Raw genomic sequence first — 17,071 nt, 5'->3', positions numbered from 1 at the left:
GGCTCCCCATAGACTTTTCAAATGCCACTATCCTTGTCAGATGTTAGAAATATTTACTAAATAGATATGATACCTTTATGTCAAATCAGTCAATTTTCATGACAGCGCCTGGGACTGTTAGTAACGAAGCATTTTTCTGTGGCCACTGTATTAAACCAAAACCCCTTCTCCTTCTAATTTCAAATATACAAATGCAGCCTTGGGGATAATTTGTTTAAGCCCTCCCCCACTCCCCCCAAAAATCCCAGAATCAAATCCTAGCTAGCTATCAAAATGCAAGAGAGAAAAGAGAAGGGGGGGGGACAAACCAAAACCAACTGTAGTGTAGAAATTGGCTTTAAGAGGTCTCGTCACATTATCACTTTAATTGATAGTTCCTACAATTAGGGAGATTTGTAGATTTTTTTTCAACAGTGCCATTAGTAATCCATGTTTAGCACTTATCTTAAATACTACAATTTCCATATTGATTCTCTGTTTTTTCAAAACTGTTTTTAAAGGCTATTTTTAAAAGGAGAAGAAAAAATTATAAGGAAATTCCAATAAAAAGAAAATTCAACCCAATTTCTCAAAGGCAAAATAGCGTGTACAAACTATGAAATCATTTAGGAGAAAGGAGGTTTCCAAAGATATGCTGCATAACTATATTCCATCACACAGCTACATCAATTAATAAGTTTGAAATTAGGGCAGTTCTATGGAGATGTCCATTTAGGATGCTGGGAAATCATTTTCACTACATTCTGTAATTTATCTACCTGTATGTTTTGTCCACAATTATCTTTATAAAATAGGCCATTTTAAGAAGACAAAAATTCCATTCTACAAGTTTCATTTCACTTTTACTTATTGTTGAATACACATGAAATGCACTCGGAATGCATAAAAATCACAGTGGATAGCAGCAAAGAACTTGGGGAAATTAAGGAGAATCTGATCATTCACATTGAGATTATTTTCTGCACATTGATGAAAGATAGATATTTCACACTTCTAAAAACCTTGAGATCATTCTTTTTTTTTAAAAAAAGAAAGCCCCCTCAAACAAACAAAAAACACCAAACATAAACAAACAAAAAAGATGCATTACCCTTCTTTACACACAAAAATGAAACATTGTTATGGCAGCAAAAGATTTTGATAGCAATGAAAATTTGTAAACTGTATTTCAATCTTTTTTTTGTTCCCAAAGTGCAAGATGCAAGATTCCCATAAGCTTTCAGTAGTGCTTTTCTTGTAAATAATCCTTCATTTTGTTTGGCAAAGGCAGTTTCTGGATCAGGTCTATTCTGGTATACTGACGTATAACAAAACGACACAGGTACTGTAAGGAACGCACCTGCATAAACCGAGATACTGGGTTTGTCAATCTCACTGGGTAAGTTGCAGATCCAGGCAATCGAGACCTTGAATAGCAAAAAGCTCCATTTTCAGAGTCCCTGATTGAATGTTCAATTAGATCAACAATAGAAGTATGGCCCTCCACATCTGGTTGTTCATAAAAGCTAAACCTACCGTTTGAATGTTCAATTCTAGTATGAAGAGTTTTACCATGGGAGCGAAAACTCAGGCTTAAAAGATAACGGTCATCAGAGCTATCTCGAACAAGAAATGAACCATCGGGCACATTCGCCAGTTTTCCCTCTGCCTCCCAACGTGTGATAGGGCCCCAGTACCATCCTTGTTTTGCAAGTTTTTTCAGTTCCTCTGTGAGGCTCGTCACAACCATAGGACCACTATTTTGTACAGAGTCATAGACTCTTCCAACTCCTGGGGCAGAGTTAGGATCAAAATTCAAATGGCAGCGCATACTTTCAGCCACATGGGCATCTGTGCCATTCAGTCCATTGAAGTTCCTTTGGATTTGATTATTCTGCATTGGAGGTAGCAATGGTGAAAGTGGAGGGACATCACTGTGATTAACTCTTGGGCTTTGCAACATGACTCCTGTGGTACCAATCAACAAACCATTCACTGCCTGGTCCACAAAGATATCTGGAGCAACAACTACATCTTGATCCACCTGACCCTCATCTTCATGAAAAGCATTTCCGCCCACTTGAGAAGAAACAGTTGAAACTTCCATGGGTGAGGAACTATCCAGACAGTAACTACGTGATCCTTCCAAAGGATACATTCCCTCATCTAAAGGCACAGTATACTGAATGTAGTCCTGAGGCATTAGTCCAATAACTACAGGCACGTGTTCATCAATATGAAGATGTAGGTCCCCATTCTGGGATTCTGTACTTTTTAATGTATTGTTTTGTTCTTGAAACACACTATCTGACTGCAAGTCATGGAAGTCCTTTCGAACACCATTCAGTGCTGGGCTTGGGTTAGAGGAGTGGACCAAGGCCTTGACTTTCACTTCCATTTTGATACAAGTCTCTTCTGAGTTTGTCGATCGAAGAGGCCATGGTGTTGGACTGTAATGATGGTTACGGAGGGATGTGGATCTTAGAGGTCTTTGAGCTCTCACATCTTTAAAGGTTATTGGAGCAGATGAGGAAGAAAAGGTATCGTCATCAGCAGAGCTTACAGATGGCGTGCTGCCTTTCCCTTTCTGCTTTTGTTTTGCTGAAAGCCTTCTTTTTAAAGTACCCATTAAGCTTTCACTTTTTGATCTATTTTTGCCACCTTTTTCATCTTCACTGTTAACTTCACAGCTAGCCAAATCTTTACCATAGCAGCTGCCAAACAAGGAGTCATCTTTTCCAAATTCACTTAATGATGGCTGCTGAACCACTACAAAGTCACTTTCTTCTTTGCTTTTATTTAAGTTAAAGGACTTGCGAATTGTTTTGAGACTAATTTTCTTCATTATGACAAGTTACCAAGTCTGGCTGATCAAAAACTCTTCTTGTATTTTAGCCTTAACACATGTAGAGCAGCCTCTGCTTCATGTATATATTTTATCCAGCCTCATTTAACTTCAAGAGCCATTTCCTGGAAACAAATAAAAAGACATTTAACTTCACAAAAGAAACATTTTAAACGAAAACTACAGTTGGGCACCAAATGAATGCAAAGCTGTACTTAGGAAATCCAGTCAAGTTCAATAAATGACTTAAAAGTACAACATCTGCTTTTTGAGTTGCCTGCCAGTTGTTCTGGTTTTAAAATCACTTTTTAGTTTTTATATATAATTTTCCTCTTTCCTTTGCTATGTGAAAGACCAACCCAACACAGGGGAAGCTGACTAATTGTTGAGGATGATAATGGGTACAACAAGCTTCCTAGTCCAGGGCTAGATTGTGACTGGTCCTAACGTGGCCATGAGGAAATTTTCCTGTGTAGATAAGCCCTAAGAGACCTTCACTCACTCTGTGTGCCCAGCCTCTTTGGTTCCCACATCACAGGTCCAGCCATGGGGGGTGGAGAGCAGAGAGAGCAAGGTGTACCTGCTCAATACTACCCATTTCCCTCTCCTTCCTTCCCCACCCCAAGAGTATGTAGACAGAGGAGTGGGGAGTAGGTGGAGCCTTGGCTCCATCCCCTCTCCCCTACCCTCAACTGAGATGAAATGATACATGGGGCAGCACCACGTATAGGGCTACAATAAGTTACTTCCCCCCTACTCCCTACCCAGAGAATTCATGCCCAGGGCTCCTCATGAAGCAGCACAGCTACATGCCTCTCCTTACTCATGAGCCATGCAGCCTTGTAATATGCCTTTATAATTTGTGTACCACAACTACATTCACTCAGTTACTAACAACCAACCTTAATTTTTTGGTATAAATGATTACAAATGGAGCTCCCCAAGTTAGTAAGGGCTGCAGGATCATGCCCAAACATTAATTATAGGATTTCTGTCACACTTAAAAATGCCTTTTAATTTAAAGAACATGTTAAGAAAAACCATGTGGCTACAGGAAGAGATAACCATAAAAAACATTTTCTTGTCATTAAGGAGCAGTAGTTAAAGAGTGAAATGAGAGTTTCATTCACAGAATTGGACTTATAAGTTATAACAAGACAATATTAGTAACAATAACAAAACCAAAACAATCTCCTTCACATCTTATTGCAAGGTAACTTTTTTTTTTTTTAAATGCAAATCAAACAAGGAAATTCAGAGATATGGTATTCACAAAAAATTCCTTTCATTCACTTTTCAAAGGTTCTCCCAACTCCCTTTAGGGTCATCATTTCTTTAAAATAGGTGCATCCAGGAACATCAAACTTCATTGATGTTAAGTAGGAGCTTTCACAGGTTTGAGGGCGTGCATGTAGGAATTATAGAAACATTTAAAGGTGGTGTTGTGAAAATACTTAAATATGTATTAAGTAAAATACATAATGATATGGTATGGTATAATTTTTATTAGAATGAGTTTGCGAAAGCAGAATTACTCACAAGTGGCAAAGTAGGGAGTAGCTAGTAGAAAACTACATTGGGACCACAGGAAAAGGAAAGCTGTATATTGGATGAAAGGCCAAGATGGGGAATAGGAAGGAGGTAGCCACTTATGAAAGTTGGAGGCTGTCTGGTCCAACTTACATTCCAACACAGCTCGGATCTATGACTGGCTTCCAAGGTTTACAGGTATTTCTACTACTGAGCAATTCTTAAACATTTTTTAAAATCTAAGGAAATACTCTACAAAAATCAAACATATTTGAAATTAAGCATATGCAGAGTACGATCATCCAAACTATCCTAATTCTGACCCTCTTGGAGCACCCTGAGAGCAGACAAAACACATCTGCAAAAACTTTATCACAAAGTTTCACCAAGTTTAAGAATAAAGTATTAATTTTGAAGCCTCTAATGAAAGGAACTGGTGGGAAGAGAGGAAAAGGTCATCTCTGAATCGTTCTTGGTTCTGAGTGCCACTATGGGAGCAGAGTAGTTCTTGTTTGGATTTATTTAAACTGTGCATTAGCATACTTTTGATTATTAGAGGATTTTTGCAAAGTGGAACCTTACCTTGGAATTTCAGGCTAATATATCTTGAGAAAACTCCAACATTATCAAACAACACTAAAGTAACTACCATATTGTAAAGAATACAAGAGAACTGTCACAAAATGACATCGCTATATTTTAAAATGCTTTAGTTGCCAATATTTTCTCATGCTAGTCTAGAAAGAAAGATCTGCCACTTTCCACTGCAACTGTGAACACTATGTTTTAGCACAGAAACCTTATGGATTATAGGTCTACAACTTTTGGTAGTTAAATATATTTATCAGATTAATAAAGCATATAATGAGAATGATGGTCATGTCTTAAAGTTATAAAAACTTGTGCAGGATTAACCTTGGTATGTCCCAGGGCACCAGTTTATTCACCCATGAACAAGCAACGTGATCAAATGAATTATGGTCCTGGCCTGTAGCCCACTGAATTCAACTGAAATACTGAATTTAACTGAAATTGATTTCAATAGGCTTTTTATTAAGTCCTATTACGTACTGGACCAGTCTGCACTGAGAAGTCCAGTGACTTGGTTTAAGTTAAAAATTATATTGACCTAGCCTCATCGCAGGGCTGTGAAAAATTTGGCACCCTAAACACCACAGTTAGGTTGACCTAACCACAGTATTGCTGCAACTAGGTTGATGGATGAATTCTTCTGTCAACCTATCTACCACTTCTCAGAGAGGTGGATTAACCACATCAGCAGAAAGACCCTTTCCGTCATTGTAGGAAGCATTTACACTGCAGCGCTAGAGTGGCATTCCTGCATAACCATAGCTGTTCCTCTGTAGGGCAGACACACCCTTAACCTCTCTCTGTCTCAATTCTTCCAGATGTAAACTGCTAATAATACTTACCTCTGAGAAGTAGGTAGGCCTTATATTGAGGGCTGTTAGTAAAGAACTGTACAGACATACATACAGATGTGCAAAGAATGAAGCATTTAGGAACTCATTGGGACACTCTTGCATGCACAGATTTTTCCCACCTAGGGATGACAAAAATTAGTATATGTATTATTTCATGGAATGCATCTTGCCGTAGTGTTTGTTATAAAAGTAGCAGTTAATATCAGTGGGACAACTTAATTTGAAACTCTGTAAGAATTATAGTATTGCTGAGCCCCTGTACGGAAGTACTTTCTCAGTAGCACCTCCTGCATAGTCAATTTTAATAAGTTCTCCAGTAAGGTCTGATGCAGATATCTGCTGCTGTGAATATGCAGTATGTTATGCTATGGTATTCCAAAAAGTCTAGTGGACAATATAAATATTTTAGGAATACTTTGAGATCAAAAGAGGTAGAAAGCTAGACAGACAAAATGAAATGAGAGTGGAGACAGCCAGGGATCAAAGAAAGAAAGAAAAAGAAACTCTGATAGTCCAAAAACTTTTATTTTAAAATCAGATTTTTACCAAACATAATTTAGAAGAAGACATAGACTACTAAAGGCTAGGCAGGCTACAAAAAGTTAACAGAAAGCTGCGGGCGGCCATGCCTTTGGACAGTCAATGTAAACAAACTGTCTAACACCTCGCCAGCAGATTACCCTGATGGGACGCGTGCAGCCCGCGGGCCGCAGATTGCCTACCACTGATCTAACCCGACCTGTATAAAACGGGCCACAGGAATTCCCTGATTTAATTCCTGTTTGAACCAGATCATGTATTTCAGAAAAACATCCAATCTTGATTTAAAAATTGCTGTTAAGTTGTTCCAAGGTTAATTATTGTCACTGTTAAAAAATTACAACTTTTTCCAGCCTGAATTTGTCTAGTTTCAACTTCCAGCCATTGGATCTTGTTATACCTTTGTTTGCTGGACTGAGGAGCCGATTATCAAATTTTTATCCCCATGCAGGTACTTATAAACTGTGAACAAGTCACCTGAACTATCTCTTTGTTAAACGCATTAGATAGAGCTCCTTGAGTCTTACCACTGTAAGGCATGTTTTCCAATAATTTAATCATTCTCAGGGCTCTTTGCTGAACCCTCTCCAATTTATCAACATCCTTCTTGAATTGAGGACCCAGAATTGTCCCCAGAATTGGACAAAGTATTCCAGCAGTGGTGGCACCAATGGCAAACACAGAGGTGATATAACGGCCGTACTCCTACTTGAGATTCCTCTGTTTATACATCTATGGACTGAATTAGGTCTTTTGGTCATAGCATCACACATATGTTCAGCATATTATCCACCATGACCCCCAAGTTTGTATTGGAGTCACTACTTCCTGGGAGAGAGTCCCCCATTTTGTAAGCAGGGCCTACACTGTTTGTTCTTATATGTGTTTCTCTACATTTGGCTGTATTAAAAGGCGTAAAGTTGCTTGCACAAAGTTCTCCAAGTGATCCAGCCCGCTCTGAATCAGCAACTGAATCAGCTCTTCATTATTTACCACTCCCATAGTTTTTGTGTCATCCGCAAACTTTATTAATTGTGATTTTCTGTATTCTTCTAGGTCACTGATAAAAATGTTAATTAGCATAGGGACAAGAACCAATCCCTGCACGAACCCACTAGAAACACACTTGTTGGATGATAAGTCCCTGCTTACAATTATATTTCATGACCTGACAGTTAGCCATCTTTTAATCCATTTAATGTGTGTCATGTTAATCTGTATGGTTGTAGTTTAAAATTAAAAAGTCATGTGGTGCCGAGTCAAATGCCTTAGAGATACATAAGTATAATATATTAACACTATTGCCTTTATCAGCCAGTCTTGTAATCTTATAAAAAAAACAGGTATCAAGTTAGTCTGACAGGATCTATTTTCCAGAAACACATGTCGATTGGAGATGTTATGGTGGTGCTGTATTTAAAATATACCGTGAAAGCTAAAGAATTGCACGTGTTTGAACAAGCATGACACAGACTTGCTTATTCAAAATATTTCAGAGCAGTTTCAATTAAATCATGGTGTAAAAAAGGTCTAAATAGGACATCTGGCACGTCAGTCATAATGGTTTATGTGTGGTACTGTGTCAATAGAAAGTTTGTGTATTTGTATTTATAGAGTTTTTATTCATTTTACCTATTTCACCTAGGTTAACTATAGCCATTTCCTGAGATAAACACTATTTACAGTGCTGCCAGAAGACATTACTATGTAACAGGTCAGCTTTGGAAATTAATCTCACACACACACTTTTTCTCCTTAAAAAAGTTAATACAAAAAGCAGACACACCCATATGTGGCCAAACTTGAACAATTACAATAGAAATGATAATTCTGAAGTACTGAATAGAAACAAAAATAGAATCACAAATTGACACAGAGCCATTCTCTAACATTTATTTATAGAATTTACGCTTGCCTATCATTAGGGCTGCAAGTTTGTCACAGAAGTGAAAAAACTCCCTGATACTGACACTTCTCTGTTTGTCCGTGTGGGAAGGCTCTAGGTGGGTTGCCCCCACCAGTCTAGTGCTGAGGGTGGCACTGAGTGGAGGGACAGGGACATGTTGGAGAGCCAGACTGCTCTGCACTCACTCCACAGTGGCAGCTCCTGTGTCCCACAGGACTGGGCCCAGCTCCTCACTCCGTGTTGCAACCTGGCACATAGGGTTGCCCTGCTGCCCTTCCATCATAACAAGGGTGCAGCCTGGCCAAATTTGAATGAGTGGCATTGTGACCTGGTAAGTGTGGAGTGGGCTCGCTCTCAATGCTTAGGCACATTCTCACCGGACACAGGTGCTGTTGCTGCCTGGAGGGAGCATGGGGTAGGCTCTCTCTCAACCCCTGGACCCAGCCCCACAGGATGGGAGTCACCGCTGCAGGGTAAGTGCGGGGCAGGCTCACTCTCCAACTACCTCCCCCTGCCAAGGGACTCCCACCTTACTAGGCTGGAATCAGGGTTTCAGTGATAGCACAGAGGTTTCAGTGACTGTTGCAGGTCATCGGTGCCACCCAGGCAGGGGAGGAAGAGGAAGCAGTGGTGGTAGAGGAGGAGAAGGATGCTGGTCTACTATGATTTTGAAGAGATGGGGTTCAATTTCATTTATCAGGCAACAAATCAGTTACCCTTCCTATAATTAGATTTTTTAATTAATTAATTTGTCTATTTATTTCCATCAAATGGAACATGAAAACATTTAACTTGATTTTTAAACTCACAACTGCACTTATAGTATTGCTGCACTTATAGTATGCTATAGGTATAATTTAGAAATACAAAATCCCAGCCAGAACAAGTTATTAGATTTATCTACAAAGTTCACAACATAGCAAAAACACATCCTGTTTCAGAGCATTCAGCACAACCGTGCACAGAGATAAACTGAACAGAACAATACAGACAGTACCCACAATCACCACTCAATGCATGGTTCTGGAGATTTAAAAAAGGGACTTGTTTGCTATTTTTTAAAAAAGGGGGACACAATTCCGAAACATTTAATTAAAGCCGAATACTGAAAACAGGGAAGTACATAGTTAGCCTTGGATCTGAAAGCATCTTAATACAAATGCATAGTTACCTAACGTTGTGTACTTAATTATCATAGGTAACGTGCCACTGATTTTTAATGCCGAATGTGCTATTGATTTGAAAAGGGAATTATGCTTATAGAAGAAACTGACATGACATAGCCCCAATTTACTAAGAAATATGTTCATTTAAACTTTGCACTCCACATTAAAGCCACAGCCACTTAATTTATTTTTATTCTGTATGGAGTCACACATTTTTGTTCTGTATGGATTTCCAATACATCATTTAAATTTTTTTAATCCTAAACAATATATTAAAAGCTTGCATCTAACTGAGTCACATTTCTTTACTGATGAGGCACAACCACATCAAGTTTCAATGCCCGGAACTAAAAGATTCACAATAGTTTAAATATTTGAATAATTCAGATTTCTTTTCAAATTGAGTACTCAAAATTTACCTTAAAATGAATACCTCTGTGATCTGAGAAGCTGTGTCAAAGTATTATGGAATACTTGAAAAAGGCTGGGGCAAATATAAGTACAGTTATTTTTATACATATCAATTGTTAAGGAATGGTTCTTTAAAAGCTAACAATAGTGTATTTTACTTAACACCTCTTAACTTCCATTGGTAAGTTGCACCTTCAGCAATATGTTAAGAGACGAAGCTGTCTAATGAGATTTTCCCACCATCCACCCTCAACACTTCAAACAGTACTGTAACAGGGCCTCCTCGGTCCTGCTTCTGTCTCAGTCGACAAAGCACGAAGAGACCCTTGTACTGGTTCAACACCCTGTGCAGTTTATTTATAATTGAGTGCCACCAAACCTAGCACCTTTACAAGCAGGGGGAAAGCAATCTCTGTCTCCCCCTCACTGCCATTGATCGGGAACAGCGAACCGTGGCCACTGGGAGCTGCGGGCGGCCAAGCCTGCGGATTACCCAGACGGGCTGCATGCAACCCGCAGGCTGCTCACCACTGGGCTAATGGTTTATTTAGCCTTTCTGCCCTGCCCCACCCACAAATTAGGCACAGGTCTGCATCATCAGCTCCAATCTTCTATGCCTGATTGGTGCCGCTGTGAACAGGGTTTCATACTTAGCACTCTATAACAAGTACCTAAAATGTTTAATGTAGAGAGTAATGTCCATGTCCATACTAGACGCTACAAAATAAAAAATTCCAGGTGGGGAAGATTACACACAGCAATCTTCAGTTTGTTCACTGTGTCACAAGCACATTGGAGACACTGCTATGTTTTCTTTTTACTAAACTTGGACTAAATTCCTAGGTCAAACGTGAAAAATTCTGCTTTCAATTAAGCCATTTTAATCTGAATACTTCTTTATGTTGATGCTCTGAAACTTTCTGAAAACAAAGAAACACAACAGACCTGTTTGGGACTGGCCTCAGCACTGTTTTAAATTGTACCAAAGCCCATCCTATCTCCTTCTTGCTTTTCTTTGGAGATCTGCTGCTCAGCACGGGCCTCGTAGCTCAGCATAAGAAGCGCACAAACACTCTTTCATATGCGAGATGGAGAGATGTCAAAGCAGTTCTGAGGCCCTTATGGACTGGTGATTTAGATAATTCACCACATCTTACACTTTCACAGTTTAACAGTAATTCAGGCCCTTTTTTCTCTAACAATAAATGAAGACCTATGCCCTGAACATTCATTATTATGCACCAAGCATTTAAACCTTCCAAACTTTTATAAAATAACTAACAAAGGAAAAAAGTTTTCTGCCTCACATGGGTCTAACAAAGTCCCTTTTCCCAATGGCAAAAAAAAAAAAACCACATTCAGGTACAGCATACTCTTCTCTGGCTTCAAACACAAAATAGCTAGTCACATCTGTTCTACAATTCTTTTTACCAGAGATGCATAAATCATAAGTGGAAAAACTGCCCATCAGTAATAATGCTTTATCAGCAGCACATACAGCAAATCTGCTAACCATTATCAATCAGAATAGCAGAATAGTAAGGTAGTAAAGTTAATCTTTGCTAATAGAAAAGTAGGAGGAAAACCGCATTATTAAAAAACCCTTGTGTATGAAAAGTTTCTGCATCACTAACAGTGCAATCAGTTGTACACAAAATGACAACAGAATGCAAAACCATTTAAGCTGATGCCAGAGTGCAGAGTTGGGACCTGACGATTGGCCCTACCTTCAGGCAGCATCACATTGCTTGTTAGTGTTTTGCCTCCTATTAGGAGGCCAATCTGTAGCCAGATCCAACACTTCTACCAGGCAACTGGACTGGCCAGCAAGCAGCTGAAAATGCAAACCTGCAATGGGCTGAAACAGACCCTTTCCCTACTTCACTCAACACTGGCTGCAGGGACTCCCATATCTTTCCACATCTGTCTGGTTACAGTTCAAAGTAATATCTAGATTTCTTTTTTCTTTGTATGTGAAGTTTTGAATTTTTTCACACAACTGTTAGCTGAGTTGTGCAGGTATTCTGCTTTTGTGTGGCTTGGGTAGGTAGCAATGACTACAAATTTATATCTAAGTTTGATAGTCAGCACATTGTCGCAGCAGTGAGCTGGTGAATGTCCTTCAGCCCCTTGGCAAAAGAACGAAGGGGACACTCAGATATGATGGGTTTCAGAGTAACAGCCGTGTTAGTCTGTATTCGCAAAAAGAAAAGGAGTATTTGTGGCACCTTAGAGACTAACCAATTTATTTGAGCATGAGCTTTCGTGAGCTACAGCTCACTTCATCGGATGCATCAGATATGATGTTGTTTGTTTGTGCCTGGTATGGACTCTTAAGTATGAGTCAGGTTCCATTTTCATTTCTTATTGTTTCACAGGACTGCAACTTTGGGCAGTATGTCCTGGCAGCAAGGGTTAAACTTTAGCATCTAGGTGATGATTAGATTTATAGGGAGGTTGTGTTTGGGAAAGATTAGGCTTTAATCCACCTTCCCATCCAGATGAGGATTATAGATACAGGAAGTTGAGTTCTCCTTGAATGTGGCGCTCTCATACAGTAAAGTACAAGACACTGTGCTTAAGACTGGAATTCTTCAGTTCTACTGAGCCCTGAGGAAGCGGGGATGCTCAAAATATAAGAAGAAGAAGTTGGGAAGTTCTAAGATTCTGTTGCTCCCCTCCCCACCCTTTTTTTTACTGCTGTTAGGACAATGTTTCCTTTAGGTATTATCTTATTAAAGCTGTTTTTAAAAAAGTTACAGACACTTGGCTAGAATTACTTACATGGTGTCTTTCTTCATAACTAAGGGCAGGGAGCAATGTACTTTTAAAATATATTTTATTACAATGTAATAAAGGGTCCTACAAATTTATGTAATGAAAATGAAAGGGAGAATAGGAAAGATATTTGTAAAACCATAAAAGGACCTATCTTTCTCTAAATTAGGACCGTCTCTGCAAAAAGAAAAAACAAAGAAGTATCAACAAATCCTTTTAGTCCTGGAGAGCTGGAACACTTGTTGAAAAGGGCATAACCCAATCAGTTGTCCACATGAAAGTACTGCCTAAGAATTTTAGGCAACAGAGTTTGTCTGTGAAATCCCGATGCATTTCAAAAAGTAATTTTAAAAACACAGTAGAACTGTTTAAGGTGTGCACTGAAAGGCTAAAAGCAATAAAATAAAGCACCTTCTCAAAGAAATTTCCTGGTCAGCATCAGTCTAATCATTCTTTTCCTAATATGACTCCAATAACATCACCTCCAGCAGCAGTTTTCAAGCCTTTCCCTAAAAAGGGAAAGAAAACTGGCTGTAGAATAAAAGCAAGTGAATGCTCGTACACCGTTAAAATGCTATTCCAGTTTTCATGTTGGTACAGCAGTTAGTTTTTATTTTGTACTGTACTGCTTTTGATTAATATTTCTGTAACAAATAAACACAGTAACATTTTTCATGGTTCCTGAGTTGAAATATGCAGCAATCTCAGAGAACACAAGTGCACATAATGTGTAGCCAACTCAACAAGACAGCACCAAACTCATACCATGAATGATATCTAAAAGAACAACCTCCACTCCAATGGCCACATAAAAAATTGAATATGGTCAAATTCCTGCACTGATTTCCAATTATTGCTGGCTATGAAATGAAAACCAGTGCCATAAGAAAAAACAATCCACAGAACACACTCTACTAAGACTTTTTTATATTTTTTAATTTGTATGTACTATTTGTATGTGGAGATAGGCATTTTTATTGCTCAATTTTTGTAAGCTGTATTTTTCCATTTCTTAATACTTGACAAAAGTAACAATCCATGTTCACAAATTGATGTAGTTTGTAATGAACAGACTGATATATGCATTATTCCTAACCAAATATAGCTCTAAAGGGGTAGTGCAGCAGAACCTCCACTTAGACAACAAGTTGTAAGAAGAGATGGTGATGTCAAAATCAAAACTGAAGCAAGCAGAGCTGTAACTAGGCATTTTAGCACCTTGCGCAAGCAAGCATATTTGTGCCCCTTTCCAGGTTTTTTTTAGATGATATGAGTTAGGATATTATAGAGTAATGATAATGCATTTATTTTTGCGTATCAGTACAGTATGTAGCCAATAAAAGCTACTGTATGATTCTTTTAGGTGCCATATTCATTTTCACATAATCCTTTAACACCCCTATAGTATCCTCCCTACGCCTAAGTGTGGACACAGAAGAAAGTATATGGCTGTGGTGACTGTGAAATCTGATTATGGTGTGCTTCAGTGTGAGACAATGCTAATGCCAGGGTTACAGTGGCTAGACGGAGATATCACTGAGGTGATGGCCCTGGTCCCATAGAGAAGGGTTTCGGGAACAGACTGCTAGGTCACAGCCCAGAGTACTACAAGCACAGGTCACAGTGGACATGCTTCTTCACCAGTGCATATCTCACCAGCACCCTCCAATCCAGATCTGCACGCAGTGCAGATTTCCCTATTGGTCTCTTCACCTGTACAGTAAATGGCCTGTATTTTTATCTGTCTGGGCAAAACTGAAAATTGCCCCAAGCCCAGAATTAGAGGCCTTTTAAAAGCAAAGCCAAGGTGCATTCACCACTGTGAGCCAGTCTGCCCTGAAGATGTCAATTCCCTGATGTGCGAGTGCACCTTGCTGACCAGTTAATGGTGCATTATAACAATGGATCAGAGGGAGGCTCTTTATTCTTTTCTCTGCAATAATGACTAAATTAGGCTGTGGCAGCACAAAGTAAGGGTAGGTCACAGTAACAGGAAAACACAGCTTGAGGAAGAAGCACAGCGGTGTTTTACCTCTACTGAGTGTTGACTAAAAAGACATGTGTTACTTTTGCAATGTTTACTTTCTTTGGCTACATCTACACTTGCACTTTTGTTGGTAAAAATTCTGTCAGTCAGAGCTGTGAAAGTAAAACAGTAGCCGCCTAAAGTAAAATAGTTAACACAGCAATTCCGTCTGATAAGATGCATGCAAGTGAGCATACTCTTTTTTAAAACTGCAGTTTATTAGATTTTTAAGCACAAACATAAACAATAGGTTTAAAACTTCCCAGATATTTACCTAACATCTGGAATGGTACTGAATAATTAACAGCAGATTCGCAGTGGCCAGCTGCTCACCCACCGGGGAGAAATGGTGTCAGGAAAAATGTCTTTTAAAATGGCTTCAGAGGACTGCTTTCCAGTACATTTTATTAGATTTTTTTTTATAACTAACTTTTATAAAACATATAGGTCATAATAACCCTTACTACATTATTACTTTTTAAATTTTTTATAGACTTTTAATATTAAAAGCATCTAGACTTAAGGATTTTTAACCACCAAGGTTTTTAGTTTCAACTGTTTGATTGTTTGTTCCCTCCCCCCATTCTAATTAGCAGAAACTGCCAGCTAAATATAACCTTACTTCTAAAAGTCTGTCTCTAAATTAAATCTTAATTATGTGGTGTTTTATTTTAATAATTTTGGGTGGCTAAATTCACATAAATATGATTAAAATTAACTTAATTATATTTTGAGGTATATACACCCCTTAAATCCAGGGAAACACCCTGACTGACATAAATTTCACCAACAAAAACGCCAGTGTGGCCAGCACTATGTCAGCAGGCAACACTCTTCCACCCACTTACCAGGGGTGGCTTAATTATGCCAACCTCCTGTCGGCATAGAGCAGCTACACAGGAGACCTTATAGCGGCACAGCTGTAACGGTACAGCTGTGCCACTGTAAAGTCTGTAGTGTAGACATTGCCTTTGTTTCTACTGTTGCTTCCTCTTGCTGTAAATCACAAGCAGCCCAGGACTCGTCTGAACACCTCCTCCTAAACATGGAAGTACCTCTGCTCTCCACCCCCCATTTTAGCAAACACAACATGTGGCTCATCCTATCCAGGTGACTGTTACCCTGTTGTTACCCCCTCTACTCCTCCCTGTGCCGGGGTTGTGCCCCCTGCCACCATCTGGCAATGCCTCATGCCTGGGCTGAACACCAGCTCCTCCCCCTGCAAATTTTGCTCCTCGCCCCCTCTCCTGCCCCTGCCTCCAGCTTTGAAACACACACCCAACACAGTCAATTTCCACTCCCTGCTCAGACCCTGCCCATCACCCTCCTCCCCCCGATTTGCCTCCTTTAACCCTTTTTAATCCCCAGTGAGGGCAGCAGCTTTAGCAGATGTTACTGAGAAATGAGCATGCTCAGTAGGAGTAAGCCAGCACTCAGTGCCCTGCCTGTCTGCCGCCCTGCCAGAGTCCTAGTGCCAGGGAACCTGCAGGGATGAGGGGGCCTGAGAACCCTAGGCTCTAGCTGGACGCTTCTGGGCCTAATCGTGGGGGCGGGTGCAGGGGCTGACGCCACTAGACCTGATCCTGTGCGCTGCCCCACTTTTGAGCCTCCAGCGGCTCTGTGCCCTGTGCGGCGGCTGTCCCACTCTAGTTACGGCCCTGGAAGCAACAGTGTGAGAATGGTCCACAATGTCATGCTACTGTGAAGAGAACACAAGGCTGCCATTGCTCCTCACCACTTGAAGACTGAACTTGATGCCAGAGAGGTGAGAAAGATACTGTACGTTTTTTATGTTGCTTCTCTCCCTCAGTTAAAAGCTGCTGAATTGTGTTTAAAAAATAATCATGCATTGCCTGGCCAGGGCGTACAACCTGAAAATTAAAATTTGCCTTCTGTTTCAGTTTTCTTGCAACTGCCACCAAACAATACTTGTGTCTTATGCTGTACTTTGAGAAAGCACAGAAATCATTAGTCATGTCGATACCTCAAAGTATATTATGGGGTCTTACTAGCGAAGAGGAGAGAAAGGAGAAATTTAACTATGGTACAGCTAAGGTGAGCTGTCATGTATCATTTATAAGAAAATCAAGACAGAAAACCAGCTTTCATTTTCAACTGCCGCTTGGACATCCTACTCAGGAAAGCTAACACAAGACTTGTAACAAGTGCAAGTTGACAACCTGATCATTACGCAGTAAGTGGTTCAGTTTCACTTTCCCAGACTTGATTTTTAATCATCGGACAGGCAATGATTTCCCTAACCTGTTGTATACAGAGATGAGTTAGGCTCTGATACTACAAATGGTTCCATTGGGTGTAAAGGTTCATCCCCATACCACCAGTTGCAAGTTCAGAACCTTAATTAGTTCATCCCCAGACACCCTTAATGAAACCAGATTCCATACATTGTAGTGGCTTGTTTTTTATTTATTTGAGTGATGCATT

General features: G+C 39.7%; 1 protein-coding gene across 9 annotated transcripts in view; it reads right to left on the bottom strand.

Moving 5' to 3' along the window:
* Positions 1-601: 601 nt before the first annotated feature.
* The window catches only part of SOCS6 (suppressor of cytokine signaling 6), a 31,071-nt gene continuing 14,601 nt past the window's right edge, over positions 602-17,071 (bottom strand). For 3 of the 9 annotated variants that reach the window (XM_073331737.2, XM_073331730.2, XM_073331738.1), the window contains exons 2-3: positions 5,788-5,918; positions 602-2,949 (exon numbers count right to left, since the gene is read on the bottom strand). In XM_073331737.2, coding sequence (XP_073187838.1) covers positions 1,220-2,824 — 1,605 coding nt within the window. In that variant the 5' untranslated portion in view covers positions 2,825-2,949; positions 5,788-5,918 and the 3' untranslated portion in view covers positions 602-1,219. Of the gene's footprint in view, positions 2,950-5,787; positions 5,919-13,011; positions 13,110-17,071 lie in introns of all 9 variants that reach the window. The other 6 variants (XM_073331740.2, XM_073331735.2, XM_073331741.1 and 3 more) reach the window with 4 other exon arrangements.

This window comes from Lepidochelys kempii, chromosome 2, assembly GCF_965140285.1.
Source record: "Lepidochelys kempii isolate rLepKem1 chromosome 2, rLepKem1.hap1, whole genome shotgun sequence".
Lineage (NCBI taxonomy): Eukaryota > Metazoa > Chordata > Testudines > Cheloniidae > Lepidochelys > Lepidochelys kempii.
This window is presented reverse-complemented; position numbering and strand designations above follow the sequence as displayed.